Below are 17,748 nucleotides of genomic sequence, written 5' to 3' on the forward strand. Positions count from 1 at the left end.
TCCCTCTAGCCTTACACTGCTAAATTAGGGACGGCTAGCGCAGATAGCCCTCGTATGGCTTTGCGCGAAATTCAAAACAAACATAATCTTCAAACCTCGCTAAGTTACACATAATCATAAGAAATAATTTGAATATTTTGTCACATTGTACTAAAAAGTGCATCTAATGGACCCCATTCAATGGTTACATTTTCTCATGCATGCCTCGAAGTTGAATCGTGGACTTGTTGATCTTCTTTTTTCTTTTTCTTTTGGTTTCTTGTGAGGCACAAGAAGAAGGATCTTCATCTTCTGATAGCATATTCATGTAATATTTACCAATATATTAAATGTGAATGCGTAAGAGTTAACATTAGTCATATTAGAAAATATAACCAGTGAACTACTAAACCTTTAATGTTCAAGAGAGTAAAATCACACTTTATATGTTGTCCATAATGCAAAGAAGTCCATCGGTGTACAGCCGGGTAACTTCATATGTGTCGGAGAAGGGAATAAGCACAGCACGAACATGGATTTCATTATCTATGATTCAGAGATACGGTGTCGTGGACTTAGACACATAAACTGACGTTATACTCTGGTGTAGCAATGTTTTCTTGGCGGCCTGCCGGTTATGAATGTTATTTTTCACAGATGATTTCATGTCGCCACTTGCATTTTAGTATTGCATGACTGAAACACAAACCATCAACACTTATAAAACATAGTACAAACCATGTTTATGTCCAAATGTAGCAGTAGCCTATGTTACTTTTATCTCCTCTGACGAAACTCAATACCTGCGGAACATTTCATTGCAAAAAAAAATTGAAAAATTCATTTTCTCACATTAACAAAATTAGCAGTCTCGTTGTTTCTTCAATTAATGCATATCAAGCCAGTATTCACAGTTAGTTTCAAACATTGTTTCAAATTCCTTATCAAACTCTCATATTCTCCAGCATACGTTACCCTCTCTTCGTGTTACCTGTGTTTTAATTCACTTTTTTGTTGATCAACACACATGAGTGACTGTATTGTTACTAAAGGTGTGGTAATACAGCGATACGATACGAGAATATCGTATCGTGAAGCCGTGATACGATTGTATCGATACATCGTCCGATACGACATGATACGATTTGTGTATCTTCATGAAATTTGGCAAGTTTTCAGTAAACATTATAAGTCTTTTGATCAGAAAAAATCAGCGTTTCTAATAAAGTATTTTTGGTAAAAAAAAATAATAATTCAATAAAGGAAGCTGAGTATTGAGTACTACATGTTGTCTTCATTTCTTTTATCAAAAAACGTCACATGCAAAGTAACATAACAAATTAACAATAATAAAATAGATAGAAAGATATTAACTTTTTTATTTTACTTCTCTTGCCAGCTGCCATTTAGCTGGTCAGACCTGAGAATTTGAAAAAGCACTGTAAAGTGTGACGTACTTAAATAAGACAATGTTAGTAATATAGATAAAGGCCCGGCATGGCCAGGTGGTCAGGGCGCTTAACTCGTAATCTGAGGGCCGCGGGTCCGAATCCCTGTCCCTTTCAGCCGTGGGGCGTTATAACGTGACGGTCAGTTTCACTATTCGTTGGTAAAAGAGTAGCCCGAGAGTCGGCGGTGGGTGGTGATGACTAGCTGCTTTCTTTCACTGCTAAATTAGAGACGGCTAGCGCAGATAGCCCTCATGTAGCTTTGCGCGAAATTCAAAAACAAACAAATATAGATAAAAAAATTACAGACAAGACTGTCATACTTTGTAACAAACCGTTGGTAAAACTTTTGTATCTAGATACGTATCGTATCGCGTCATCAATATCTAAATGCGTATCGTATCGATTACTGTGATGAAATACGCATGCCTAGTAGTTACGTACACATTTGCCACACCTCTCTCACTCTCACACACACGATATTGCAAATTCATATTTTCATATAATTTACATATAATTTAAACACATAGTCAGGTACATTGATAGCTTCTGATAGATCGCCTCATGCATGTGCATCATTACCATAGCAACCAAACTGACTACTTCTATAAGTTGACTCTTGACAGTTAAAGTATGACAATATGCTGCCATCTGTGAGTAGTGAGACCCAACAGCTATTTCTGTCTTGCAATTACACTTCCTGGCAGAATTCACCTGCACTGCTATTCAATCAAAATTCACATTCCAACAATAAAAGTTTTTATTTTGCCACTAACTTGCACATCAGTACTCTCATGGGGAATGTAAACTCTGGCTTAACATGGAAGCATCACAGAAGAGCCTTTGCTCTCTGGAGGAGTATGCAGTTTATTAGGGCGGCGATCTTCTCTGAGAAGACCACTTGAGCATTGGAAATAGAGTGAAGGCACAACACTCCTTTCAGTTGTTAGCATCCCAATCAATCAACTGTCTTAACTATTACACGAGTAGTAAGGGGTACAGTGTAATGCTGTACACTGCATTACACATTACCACTCAGTTAGAGTCTAAAGTTCAATTGTCATTCAGAAGTACTCCTCAACCAGAGAGGGAAGCAACAGTGAAGCATTAATAATAGTACTAAACAAAGTTAGGGTTAACTCTCTTCGCATACCCAAGAGGAAAAAAAAAAGATTATTTAAATATTTTATTTGCTGTTTTTTATATTTATTTTTTATTTAATATAATAAAAGTAACTAAAATCTACAAATATGGATCTTTTTAAATTATTTAAGACTAGATTAAGTAAACTAAGGGTTGCTAAGTCTTCAGTCATTGGTGGTACGACCAACAATCATTCTAGCTGTAAATGAACAACCCTGCAGCAGGCCCAGAAGAACTGGTACTACTTTGATAAGGGTGGTGATCTTCGCTTAGAAAATCACATGGGCACTCGAAAAGCAAGAGTGTGTAATTCCCTTTCAGTTATTAGTTTCTAAACCAAACGACTATCGTAGTTTGTGTTATTGAGTGTTGTTCTTACAATCTACCACATACATTAAGCTGAATAACACTACTTAATGACTTAGAAAGCAAGGGTCTTGACACCCCTTTCTGTCGACAATCTTTCGATTACCTGACAATTCTAGGTGGTTGCAGTCGGCAGCTAAGCTGATCATTGGAGCTTTTCATCACCTTTTCATGTGCTTCCTCATCTAACTCATTAAAGACTGCCAAAAGTATTAGGATGCAGTCTTTTATCATCAGCTGAGCTGATATTGTCATTGACTGCCTCTTCCGCCTCAGATTCATTAGATTTGACCTCTAACTCCTGGGCTAGCCAGGATACTATAGGTTCTGTCATATATGGTTTCAGCTTTTCCGCATGCTGGATACGCTTGAACACACCCAAAAAATGATGGATTTCAAAAGACAGGGGGCCTTGTGTAAGTACTAGGAGGAAACCAGACCAACCAGAACCAAATGGTTTACATGATTCAAGCACATACCACTGCTACACCCAGCCTCCAGGCTGGAAGGTCTTCTCCTGGTCTGTCTTGTCACAACATCGTTTTTGGCGGATGGCTGCTTTGCTTATAGGCTATGACAATTTTCAGTCAATCCACATACACCTAAGGATATAGTAGTTTTTAAGGATTAGGACATTATTAATGTTAGTGTTGTAGTGAATAGTGAACGTGAGTTGATTTTGTTAATTAAGGTACTGTTTAACATTATGATGATGGATAAATATACATAAATATATCTGTTCACATTCAGAGGTTGTAACTGGTGAAATTTGCTTGTGTTTTGCATTCGAGAATTGAAGTGACGTTTACAACACGAGGAAAGTTCTTCAAAATATAACATATTAAAAACCAAGAATTTTCGAATGACATATTTTAGTTCGAATATTAGTTTAAAATATTTTTATTTTGATATTCCGATACGTTTTTGGTAATGTTCAACCTTTGACCCTCCAAACTTAGAACAGGTGTAAAAAAAAATTAAAACAGTGTCTGAATGTGTTTGATCAGTTAAGAAATAAAGGAGAGGCTCACAATTGTAATTGGTGGAAAGAAGAAGAAATAAATAGGAAATACAGCATGTTCTGCCCCCCCCCCCCTAGTGGCACAGCAATATGTAAAATTGTTCTTGACAGCAAATTTCAGAAAAGCAATAAACCAACAGAGTAGTTTGTTCTGTGTTCTAAGATCAAATAGCCATTTACCATAATGCATAAAGATTATAGATAATGATAAAAATAAAATAAAATGTAGGCCATATCTTTATAATATTTTAAAGTGAAGCATATACTTTCAAGATTTTCTAAAATTGATTTTTTTTTGGAGAAATTTAATTTGCAGCTTTTTTTTTGGCAATTCGAATCAAACCGATAAATTATTATTATTTATTTCAGATTTTTACTTAAAGGCTACATAAGGGCTAACTGCAAATAGTTGTCACTAATTTCAAAGTGTTAGAATAGAGGAAATGTATCTAGCCAGCCAACCATCAATTTTCTGGCTACTCTGTCTCACCAAATAGTAGGATTTGGTGGTCACTTTTATAATTACACCTACAGCATCTACGGTGACGGGACAAAAACCATAAATAATGGAATGAGAAGTCCAGGTACGCTCAGACCATCTATAAATGAAGTGAGCATTTAATAATATGACTTTGCCTTCAGTTTTGATAATCCTCTTTTCATCAAATACATTATAAAATTATAAGTTTATATAATATAAATTAAACAAGATTGAGTTTAGTTATTCATAACTTACTCTTTTCAATGTTTTATTTATGTCTTCCCTCACAGAAATGGAGAACATGCTGTTTGTTTGAAGTTAAACACAAAGCTACACAATGGACTATCTGTGCTTTGCCCACCACGGGTATCGAAACCCGGATTCCAGCGTTGTAAGTCCGCAGACTACTCTTTTTTTTTAGTTATATGGGAGCACAAAGCAGAACATATTGCATTATCATGTTAATGTTTCTGACATTAATAAGTAGGACAGGTGCTACTATTGAGTTACTGACTCTTTGGAATCAGTAAGTTCAAATACAACGAATGAAATTTTTCTGTTGGTCGGTTTTCTCAAAGTAACTGGTATGTCAGGTTCCACTAATAAGCTGAGTGACTCTTTGCAACTTATTTAAATCCTCCTCATGGCTGTAAATTTCGTTGTTTATTTATACTCTAACAAACACTGATTGATGTGATTCATCATTCATGTTCCAGAGAGGTATTCACAGGTCAAATTGAAAGGATATAAGGTACTTGAAAAATAAAATGAACTCGGACAGCAAGAAAAGTGAAACTGTTAGAAGCGTATGACAAAGAATAAAAATCTTTATAATCTGACAAATCATTTATCTCTTTGTTTCAACAAACACGATGTTACAGTATACTGAATGATTGCTTTTGTATTCAAACTCAGAAATTCGCTGGCTGATGGAAAAGAAAAGAAGTAATTCTTCATTAGACGGATACAGAAAGAATTATGTTAATATCGCCCTTTTTTGTCAGACCAGAATCCTAGTTCAGCATCTCACTATCTTAGATTCAATGATCACTCTCACTACATATTCAAGGGAAGATCAAATCTCTGCTCATACCAACTTGTACAAACCTCTGCACCAGTGGCGTAACTTGGGTTTCAAAATTAGGGATGGCAGTTTCTGTGCCTGTAGTATGCATGAGGATACTCTATCCAAAAAGTCACAAACAAATATTTCTACATCCTTGAAAAAGTAAAAATTACACATATGCAATGTACCACCTGCTAACTTGGGAGCAGTGATACACAAGCCCGGTAGGGCGAACAGAAACTGTCTTGAAACTTGAATGACCTATGTGGTATGCAACCTTAGCCAGAAGCAATGATTTAAATAAGTCTACCACATCTTCATCTTGTTAATGCAATATTTTGTTGCAGGAATAAAATCACAATACAAACTAGTAAAAACTTACAACTTACATAAAGATTACAGGAAAATAATTAAAACATAGATGCCAAAAATATAAGTAAACATATATCTACTCGACATGCTTCGTGAAGTACAATTTCTTTTCTTCAGAAAATTCAAAATGAGTGTAATAAATAAATATACAGAGAGAGTTAGTTGCTAGATGGGATATACTATAGGAATACCACTGTATGGTAGAAAAATTGAAGAGAGATACTTTGACATTTTGAACATAAACAATGGCAGACGATTAGACAAATGAAGTTAAAGAAACTATATTAAATTATCAGCAGCGATTTCAAACTAATTTTTACTAATACAACTTTCTGAAAATCCAACTTGTAATTCTAGAAATGATAGAAGGTCAAGTAACTGTAATACATCTTAAGATTTTATGTATATAAACGATAAAGATGCTACGTTTTTTAATTAGTCAAAAGCCAAATGCCCGTTTCACTTTTTCGAAAATACACATATTCATGCAGATACACAACGTTGTATTTATAGTTTAGGAGTTAGAGCATTGAATTAAAGAAGCATTGAATTAAAGAAGCACTGAATTTCGATTGTTACATATTTATTACAGGCCATAAAAATTATTCTTTTGAATTAAACAAGTTGAAAAAAAAACTTGATTTGGTCTTCCAAAAAGAAAACAGTGCCTCCTTTTAAAAAAATTTGCATGACAAGTTTTCTTCCTAAAAGATTCGAAGTAATATAGTTTTTTATATATAAAGCAAGCAAAGAAAAATGTTTCAATGGTTTTAAAAATGAGTTCTTCTTTGTTAAATGTAGAAAACATATTTTTATATAAATATTAAAATAAGTTATTTCCAATTTAATGTTCTCACAGCCAGTCTAAGAAGTGTTACCAAATGGTTCTATTTCAGTCACGAAACTCGTAACAATTGCACAAACCAGCTACATAGTGCTACATGAGGCCATAGCATCTGCATGCTTTTCATTTTTCACTACCATCTATTTATCACAAACACCTTAATAAATTACTTCGATCACATTTGGAGTAGCTAGGTTAACAAGATCCTGTCAGCTTTACAAATTATAGGAATTAAAAAAGTAAGAACAATAATGAATTACAGTACATCAGAAAATCTGAAATGTACGAACTCAATGATGAACAGTGAGCTATTCATTTTTCTGACCACCTGAAAAGACTATATAATAACGATCAGCAACTTGCTACAGCGAAGCCAAAAAAATATCTAACAAGCCATGTTCGAATGTAGGATGACTATGAAAAGAAAAGCCCTTACAGTACTTGCTGAGGAGTATCTCGCTAAATTTTCCTGTTTAGTAATGTTTTTTGAGACGTCATGGGTTTCAAAAGTCACCTAATACTAGGAAATTTCTTGAGATTAGAAAGACTATCCATTTTGGCTGTATGAATTTAACTCTGTGGTCAACAAGGAAATGGAATCTATTACCTTGTATGAGACTTGCCAGTATTATTTAGAATACTGTGTACAGTTTTGATACGAACACAATGATCTTAGGCATTTTAATTCCTTCAGAACATAGAACTAGAGATGGTTTCATTCTAAAGCTTGAATAATCTGCTCAATGTGATGGAATGAAAAGATTATATATATAAACTTGGATATCATTGGTTGTGAGTTGAAACTTATTAAACCTAGATCCTGAAGTGCTCTTCAATGTATTATTTCTCAATTAGGCTGATGCACTTGAGGATTGTTTTTTCTTGATGGTTTTATGTGTATTATTAGTTTAAATAAATTTACACATATGTTGTGTAGGTACAAAGATTTTAAGATATCAACTGAATTTCTCTTGCGATACTTTGGTTTATCATTTTGATAGGTAAAAGGTAACCTAGAGTTGCCTCATTGTTTTCCTATTACTTTGATCTTCGTAATCTTTTTTATTGACTTGAACATTATCAGTTCATCAATTATATTTGGGTTGTGGCTTGCACATTACATGTAAATAATGTAAATAACTTCTTAAAGAAACTCTCCATCTGTTATGAAGCTCAGTAGATCTTCCTTCCAAAAGTTGGATGACTCTGACAAATGTTATTAACTCATCTGCTTGTTCTGAAAATGCATAAGTAGGCTAAAATGACTTTTTAAATAAATACATTGTGGTATTTCATAAAACTTTTAAAAAGTTGAAACTTACTTAGAGCACAGACTTACAGAACATTGTAGAAGAGACGGTATATATATGAAAGTTTCACTCAAAGACTGTGACAAATGAAAAGGTAATTTGAGATCCAGAAGAACAGTTTTCGAGATCCTACTGGACAGAACAAAATTTAGATCATACAATAAATTCACTACTTTGAACAACAACAAAAAACTAGTGTCACATCTGTCTGAAATAGATGGTGAAAGTGAAGAAGGGAGTCCGTATTGGTAGATAATATCTCCAGGTTACAGACAGAATGTAAGATGTGTTGGTCTAGGTGCAATTAAGTTTGTGTCATAGTGCTACATAGAAAGACAAAAGCTGCAAAAACAATTTCAGTTGGTTCCATCAAGATATCCATAATCTTGTAGTAGCTGAATATTTTAGAATTAAATGACTTGAATTTTCTAAATATTCTACTGAGCTGGTTGTTCCTGTTGTGTAGGATATGGGTACTGAGCCTGCGATTAGTGTTTGAAAAGGAATAAACCCTAAAAACAATGTGTAAAATTATATGAATCTTATTTGTTAAAGTAAGTATAATGTTGGGAATAGGAAAAACTAGTGCTATCACTATTTGTTGAAACAAAAACCTGTAGCTTAAGATAAATCTGTATTATCTTTTGACTGGCTTATTTAGTCACTCTACTTTTCATATAATGGTATCATATAAAAGCACCATGTAAAATATTACATTTTTACACACAAGCGAACAGTTTTATACACAAAAAATATTCTTATGAATGAACCAAAGAAACTGGATATTGTATTTGCAAGTGAAAAGTATGCTTTCCTTTCAAATATAAATAGCTAATGAATGCAGTTACATTCGACTATGTATATATTATCACAAAAACTTTTAAAAGCAGACCAATAAAAGTTTTTTGGTGACCATTGACATTCATACAGCAATTTCAATCATTCATGTAAATTTTATATCTTTCCTTTAAAGCTTATGTTCTTTTGAATCATGGGTTAATGAATAATCTGTAAGCTTGAGTCACAAGTTTATTTCGTTAACCTTTCCCTCACACATATACACACACACAGAGGCTCAGAGTGTCAGATATAAAAGACTGTTTAGTGTGGGTAGTGTTATTAATGAAATTTTGTGTTTTTAATTCATTGATGTCAAGGCTATTGAATGTTATGTTTGCAATCCATTGATGTTGTGGCTATGGAGATTTCTAGAAGACCTAAGTGATAGATGTATAAATAGCTGTGACCAGACAAGCAGAAGCAAGAGGGAAAGTAAACTCACGTGAAAGAGATGTTCGGTTAAAGAAAAGTTAAAGTTAACCATCGTAGCAGTGAAAGGCCTAATGGTTGATATGTTAGAATGAGACTAACAGTTTGAAAGAGATATGGAGAAAAATTTGTCTCCTCAAAGGATGTTTTAAACTAAATGAACCCGCGTGTATGGACTTTGAAAAAGGCAGACGATTATTGGAAGTATGAAGAGCAGATGATTATTGGAAGTTCAGGATACAACTGTGGTAACTCACGCGACAGCGTAAATGAATTATACGCGGATACTATTGCGATATAAATAGAGAAACATAGTTTGGCTTATCAACTAAATTATAAAGCAATTGAATTGGCCTAAGTGGACTTTTGACAAGAAGAAGAGAACTGTATAGTCTTTAAGATACAACTATGATCTCCATAGTGTAAATAATTTTTGTATAAACGTTTAACTTGTTTCGAATATATATATTATTCTAAAAACAAGTTGAGTGCGTGCTGTTCGTTTATTGTCGAATTTATCGCTAACAAGTCGTAGGCACCAACTGTAAAAGAATCTTTAGCCCAACACACCCATATATTTACATTACTATACATACTACTAAAAAGTAGTTTTTGACACAGAGGTAATTAAGTCTGAAGGTTTATAACGCTAAAAACCTGGTTTCGTTACCCGTGGTGGGCATAGCATAGATAGCTCATTGTGTAGCTTTTGCGTTTAACAACAAACAAATAATTTTGTTAAATTATATTACGCCAATTTAAACTTCATTCTATGTCGGAGTTTCAAGTTCTTTTATACATACCTATATGTAAAATTCTCCCTTTGAGCAATAATTTTTAATTAAAGATCTACTATATCCTTAAAACAATTGTATTTTGATATCGTCTTAAAGAACAAACAGCCGCAAAGTTATTTACTTGTAAACTATGAAGTTAGTCTAGTTTGCCACAAATATAACCACGTAAGTTTACATAATACAATTACTACAAAAAATGTTAAAATACATACACACAGCAACAATGATTAAATCAATGTTTTTAAACATTGTAATTAGCTCTTAAGAAAATTAAACTTTATGACTTCCAAAATATTTCTTATGCTAGATAGTTTGTGTCTAACCTTTTAGTCTTGTTGTCTCTAATCGAATATACTCATGGTTGAAAATAGTTGAGGTTTTTACACATTACTACGTGTGAGGGTGAAGGTCCGCCGAAATCACCTGAACATTTTTTAAGTTTATGCAAAACTCGTCATACCGGATTCTTAGAGGTCGCTATCAAAAAGATTATGGCGATCAACACAATGACAATATTTCAGATTTTTAGTTTTGTAAAATTTGTATATTTATTATTTTTTCTTCTAGTAAGTGTGGATAGTAGTACCGAAGTTTTAAGGCCAAGAGGAGTTTCTCTCTCAAGTAAGCAGACCTTTTGCTGTTAAGTGTTAGTGTGATTTAATAATAATATTAGTAATAATAGTACTTTTTTTTTAAAAAAAGTCTAACCTGACAAAATTTTAATACTCAGTATTAATTCACCCAATTGAGAAAATCGCCAATGGTTACTTAACGTCCTAAGTTTATTACAATCTATAAGGCATTAGTCTATAGTGCAAAAAATGACGTCCAGTGTTTAACAATTTTATAAACTATAATTAATTATGTTTAACTTTTTAGTTTCTGTTGCTAAATTATAGTAAATATACAAAAATACACAAACACTGAAACAGTAATATCTACATACAACTTGACTTGCTCTGACTACTACTAATACTAATTTTAGTCGTATTAGCATTTGTATACTGGATTTTGTGTTTAGGCTGGGTTTACTGACACCATTGTTGGTCTTTATCCATCTGTATGGAGGCACTACTACTACTAACGTTACACATTTGAGGTATAGCTGTTTTGCATTAATTATGATTTGTTATGTTATTAATCAAGCATTCAAAATGGTCATGTTCGAGTAAGTACACATATCAATGTCTCTTGACTTAAATTAGAATATGGAACGATTTCTTTAAATTGCAGAAGTATATATATATATAATATTATAAGATACGTTACAAAGATTCTCTGAAATAAGGCACATTTTACTTGATTGTTCACCAAACTGAATAGCTGCAGATGATATAATATCCATTTTGTAAAATGGATATCTGAAGGAAAAACAAAATTTAGATTTTTCTGTATTTTTATTTCAATTGTTTAATTGTATTATCTGATTTTGCAAAATACAATATGATTTATAAAAATAAATTAGAAACCTTAAATCTTGTATACAGTGGGGAAAATAAAATTCCAATTTTAATTGCATGTACATTTATTCTTGGCATAGAGTATGCATTTTAGGGACAGCCATGTAAAACTCAAATTTGACACCCAAAAATGATGGAATAATTATTTCACTCTTTAATATTGGATAAGTTAAATTAATAACTAGTATATTTTAGCATATATAAATATTTCTTTTATTCTTGGTCATGTAACTGTATATGATGCTATTTTATCAAATTTATTATGCTTAACCCTTGTTAATGTTTTATTGTGATTACCAATATTCTTCTATGAAATATTTTCTCAAAGTACAGAAAGCATGACATCATAAATGTTATTTATCAATAATTTTTATTTCAAAAACTTGGCAAATATATACACACTTGTATTATAATATATTTGGAGTATTTAAATTTTGAGAAATACTTGTATTTAGCACCCAAATTATAACTATTTGGTAAATTATGAATTTACCTTCTTTGGTTTTTGCTTTTAGCAAAATTATCCTACTTTGTGATCATGTGTATTGTTGGTTTAGGGTGTATTCATAATAATTGAAGTTCTTTTTTTTGTTTGAATTTTTCAATCCCAGACTGTTAATGTTAATACAGAATATCAGCACTGAGAATAGTGAAGAATCTGTTGTTAAGATATCCTGAAAGCTGGTATATATGGTACTATTACATTATGTATTAGGCTTTCAGTTAAATTATTATGTGGTAGAAATATTTGTATTATGAAAATGAGAAAAATTTGTGTGTGATGATTAATAAAAGTCTCAAGCTGAATGTTTAGACAAGGTTATAAGAACAAATATAGTTTTGGATCTCATTACAGGAATTTTAATTCAACCGTAATGAGATTATCAGATTTATGCAAAACTTTGGTAAGGCCTCATTTAGAGTATTGTGTTCTGTTTTGAAACACCTGTTACTAAGATATTGATTTGTTTGAAAAAGATTAGAGAAGAGCTAACAAAGTGAGTTTTATTGTGAAAAGTATAAGTTATGAAAAGAGAATCAAAATTTTTATTTTTTTTATCTGGAGTGTAGAAAAACTAGAGGTGACCTGATTCAGGTGTTTAAAATTGTTAGGAACTTAAATAAACTGACCATATTAGGCTTGTTGAAATGATGGAAGGACGAGTTTGGGATGAAACCCTAAATATTAGAAGGATTTTGTATTGGTAGAACAAGGGTTTATAGAGTTTGCAGGTCGGAGGAGGAGTTGGGGGCCATTCTAATTAAAGTAAAAGCAATAGATAAAGAGAAGTTTAAACTGTGGGAAGTAACAGCAGGATTTCAAAAGGAAGGGATACATAAGCTAATAATGACTTTCAGTACTATTAGGGCTAAAACTAGTAAAAGTAGTGCATTTAATTGTAATGAGCATGTTCTGTTGAGCAACAGATTTCATCCCTTGACTTGTGCAGATGAGGAAGTATTAGAGGGAAGAAAACAAAAGGAACAGAGAAGGATGTGAAAGATAGACTTAAGAAGTTTATAGTTATAGATTATTCTTTGACAAGGTATATGGATAGGATAGTCTGTGGGGTAAATAAGGAGAAAATAATTATATTATGTTACCCAGGGACAAGGGTGGAGGATACAACTGATAGAGCAAGAGATGTAATAAAGGGAGCTAGCAATGATGCAGTTTTTGTTGTGCATGTAGGGGCTAATGATGTACGGAAAGGTAGATCAGATGAGCTAATTGATAACTACAAAGAGTTGATAAAGGCATTTAAAGAAAAGGGCCATAACATAATAGTGCCTAGAATTAATTGTGATGAAAATTATAAGTAGGTCACTAGGGCTGAATGCTAGGCTTAGGTTAATATGTAGGGATGAACAGATTGGCTGGTTGGACTTGTGGGATCAGTTTAATAGAAGTGAGCTTTTTGAGATGGATGGTTTACATTCAAATAGGATAGGGGCTGGCTTGTTTACAAGGGCTATTAACTCATTTGTAAGAGAAGTTTTGAACTAGGACTAGACAGTAGTGAAGACCAGGATAAACTAAATGCAAAAAAAATTAAGATGTAGAGAAAAAATTTAGCACAGAAAATGAGTATAGAAGTGGTTTTAAGTGTAGGCTTAATTGTTACTGTTGTAATGGCAGAAGTATGAGAAGTAAGATAGATGACTTTAGAGCTGGTAGGAATGTAGAATTTTGATATAATGGGAATAACTGAAACATGGTTAAATGTAAATGATTTTGATGACAGAAGTTTCTTTGAAATACAGGGTTATAGGTTATTTAATAGGGATAGAGTACTAAAGAGATGGTGAAGAGTGGCTTTATATATAAAATGTGAGTTACATCCTGTTGAAGTTGAGGATATAAAAGATTATAGCAAGGAGATTGAATCCATTTGGGTTTCTATTAGTGGATATAGAGGGAAAAAGGCTTTTAGTGGGAATTTGTTACAGATCACCAGATGATACTGATGACATTAATGAGAAACTTTATAGTGAGATTAAGATTTCAGCTGTTAATGGGGGTCATAATTATGGGTGATTTTCATTTCAGGCATATAGATTGGGAAATGTTAGAGTCAAACTATGAGGGAGAAAATTGTTTGGAAATTGTTCGAGATGGTTTTCTTCACCAGTTGGTCAAGGAACATACTTGAAACAATGCCATTTTAGATATATTGTTAACTTCTAATATAGAAATGTTTGAGAGGATGGAAATTTGTGGAACATCTGGGTGCACATGATCATTGCTCTATTAGGTTTGATGTTTTGCTACAAATGGAGATCAGGAATAATGATAATTTGTAAGATGGTTAATTAAACACACTTATCAGGAAAATCATAAGATGAAAGGATAAATTTTCCTTCAAAGATTTTGTGTTAAAAAATAAAATATTTTTATACCATTAGTGAAAAACATGTTGTATTTATTACCATTGTAAGCTTAATAAGCTATAATTATTTATGATATACTGTGTGTTAAATATATAAAGTAACTAAAAAAAACAATTGCTGAAAAATGTAGTAACTGTTTAAGATAAAAGAACCTAATCACAAGGTTTTGTTTGAATTAAAGATATTTGTGTGTGTGTTTAAAACTTGTATAACATGGTGTTTTATTATTACATGCAACTATAAAATTACAGCATTTTATAGTGATCAGTGGACAGTATTCATTCTACATGTACAGTGAAAAAGCTGGAAAGTTTTATAATAAAGCATTATTAGCAAGTACACTGGAAGGGCTTCCTCTTGTAGATAGTTCATACAAACACATGTAACATGACAAAGTTTTTCCCAAACACATTTGATAGTCAACATGAATGGCTTCATAATGTTCACAAAGTGTGAGTGACTCACAAAACTACATTCTCACAAATATCACAAACATTTTTCTACATAATGAAATAATTTCAAGGAAAAAAAAAGCTATAATGCTGAAAAATTTGTTTCCTTAAAAGTTCTGAAGATGACTTACTTATTCATGAGGCAGAGACAGAGAACAATATACACATTACATGCACCCATGTTCACTTAATAACACATCAAATCAAATCCATATACGAGTTGCAAATGAAATGAAACTGAGTTTTATTAAAATTAGATTATTCAAAATACTGCCAGACATTAACTCCTTTTAACATAAGTATGAAATTATCTATAACAATATGAAGAGATACATAAGACTTACCTGGTTCATCAGAGCCATCTTCACAATCACAGTAGTCATCATTTACAAATTTAAAGGGAACTGTTTCAGAACCATCTAAACATGTAAAGTCTTTACTTGGGTCATAAAAAATCTTCTCTGAAAATTAAAAATTCACTTAAGCAAACACACCGAGTCATTACAATAGTGTAATTCAGCATGGGGTTGGTCTAAAATATAAATATTGAACATCTGCTAGAATTATAGTTTTTTCCTTACCACTAAAATTATGAATTTTAATGAAAAGAATAGAGGCCCAGTCTATTCTTGGATTCAATGCATTAGTAAGTCAAGTCTGTTCTCTGGGTATTCTCCTCCTCATTAGCAACTCTGGATAAGGAAAAATCAAAGAGCAAAACTAGACCTGTTGTTACGATGAACTGCAGACCAAGTGTATGATAGTTGAATTATCCTATCTATCCTTTATTCATACAAGTCTTTAAAGAATAAATAACATTTGTGTTATTGATTCGTACTTGCAATAATATTCAGTGAATGGATTGTTGGAATTGTGAAATTTGACAAAATAAAAGTTGTTCTACCATTTTGCTGAGTTCGATTGTTTCAGAGAATTCTACCCCCTGGGCAAGAGCAAACCAAAGAAAGAGAACAGGTCTCTTTTGATGGTGAGCTGCCATGAACAGTGGATGAATAAACATGGGTATTTGTGCTGACAGTTGGGCAGTTTAAAGAATGTATGTGCAACCATCGTATTCACTTTTGTTTTGCAGCAAGTTTTGACTCTACTTTTTACTTACCATGTTTCTGTAAACATGTCTGACTTTTTTATGCCATTTTGTTCACAAGTTGTAGAATATTAATATAAACATGAGTGGACAGGGTTACTTTTGTCAAATTTTCAATATATTAGCCATTTTAATTAGAAACTCCTAGCTTTTTTTCACTAAGATTTCATGATTTAAGTTCCTTTATTCTACAGTTGATAAATTTGCATTCGTAGGTTTGATAAACTTCACTGTATGTATGTATGTACTTTCTCTCTGATTTTTATTTCTAACAGAAAAAACAAATATGATTGACTATTCTGATTAACATTATACCTTTTTTTTTGCTTTTAATGATGCTGTGTTTATTAGACTTCAGTACTACATTAATAGAGTATGCACATTATTCAATCTTGTGTTTTGGAATCTCTATTGAAAATGTCATAGTCTAGATCAAAGTAATGTTAACGGCATATAATATTGTGTATGTATGGGTTTCTATGATGATCAGATTTAGTATGTGTTACATGAAAAACCTAAATTTTAAATATGAACTGTTTTTCTTTCTAGGCATAGAGTTATTTAGATTTTTGTTTCTTAGAAGCATTTATTGTCATTTTCTAAAGAAATAGTACAGTATAGCTTAAAAGCTGTGAATAAAGATGCTTCAGTCAGAGAGTTTAGCAGCATAAAAACTCCTTCCTAATATATATGTCTTGTCCTTGAATTGTTTCTACTGTCTGCATTTTAAGCTTCAGGTTTAAATTTATTGTGTAGAATTAAGGAAAATTTATATACGAAGACTACAGTCTAAGGAAGTAGAGAAACATTTTGGATTTTTCTGGAATATTAGTTTAAATATATGTATATAATTGCAGGTACAGCAGCTTGCCCAAATGCATTTTTTCACTGTACAAATGCTGGACATAAACCAAAGGAGATCCCAACTTCATGGGTAAATGATGGAATATGTGGTAAGTTGTTTTTTTTATTAGATTCTATAACTGTTTACATTAAAAAGGAAAAGCAGAAGTAGAACTTCAATATAATTTCTTTTATTATCCATTACTTTTATGATAGCTGATTAGTGTCTTATTTCTTCATCTCTGATTTGTTTATTTTTCAGCAGTACTTAGATATCAAAAGGTACATTTTTAAGGACAAAATACTAAGATACAAATATCTTTTGGTACTAATATTTTATTCAGAAAAGTGAAACAGGTTTTTTTTTATAGATGATTTTATAAGAATGTGTACTAATAAAAAAAACGTGTGTGTGAAAAAAATTTCACATTTTTAACTAATAAAATGTAGTTGCAATCTCCATGAAAAAAAACTTTTATCTATTTTGTTTGTTTTAAAAAATCTTCTTTGTATGCTTACTGGCTTACTGGATGGTTTCCAAACTGTGCATTCCATGTAAATTGTATTCTCAAACTAAAGTGTTTCATTAATTACTGTTTTAAAATGGTATCTAATAACTACTTGTTTATTTTTGGGTATCTTTAGATTGTTGTGACACAAGTGATGAATATAATAGTAGTTCTGATTGTGTAAATAACTGCATGTAAGTATGCCAAATCTTTGATATTCATGTATGTATATTAGATCATATGAGCAAGTTATTCCATGTCTTTTATAGAATATTAAGTAAAATATGTTAACCAGTTTAATTATAATTTAAAGTTATCTTTAAGTATTTTTTATTTGTAAAAAGTCATCTAGTCTGAATATATATATATATATATATATATATATATA

At 31.9% G+C, this 17,748-nt stretch overlaps 1 protein-coding gene across 1 annotated transcript in view; it reads left to right on the plus strand.

The window, feature by feature from the left end:
• The window catches only part of LOC106457458 (glucosidase 2 subunit beta-like), a 45,971-nt gene that overhangs the window by 3,920 nt on the left and 24,303 nt on the right, over window positions 1-17,748 (plus strand). Inside the window, exons 3-5 of the mRNA XM_022383404.1 lie at window positions 379-383; window positions 16,863-16,961; window positions 17,497-17,554. Of these exons, the coding sequence (XP_022239112.1) occupies window positions 379-383; window positions 16,863-16,961; window positions 17,497-17,554 (162 nt within the window). The remainder of the gene's footprint in view (window positions 1-378; window positions 384-16,862; window positions 16,962-17,496; window positions 17,555-17,748) is intronic.

Source organism: Limulus polyphemus, unplaced genomic scaffold (genome assembly GCF_000517525.1).
Source record: "Limulus polyphemus unplaced genomic scaffold, Limulus_polyphemus-2.1.2 Scaffold334, whole genome shotgun sequence".
Lineage (NCBI taxonomy): Eukaryota > Metazoa > Arthropoda > Merostomata > Xiphosura > Limulidae > Limulus > Limulus polyphemus.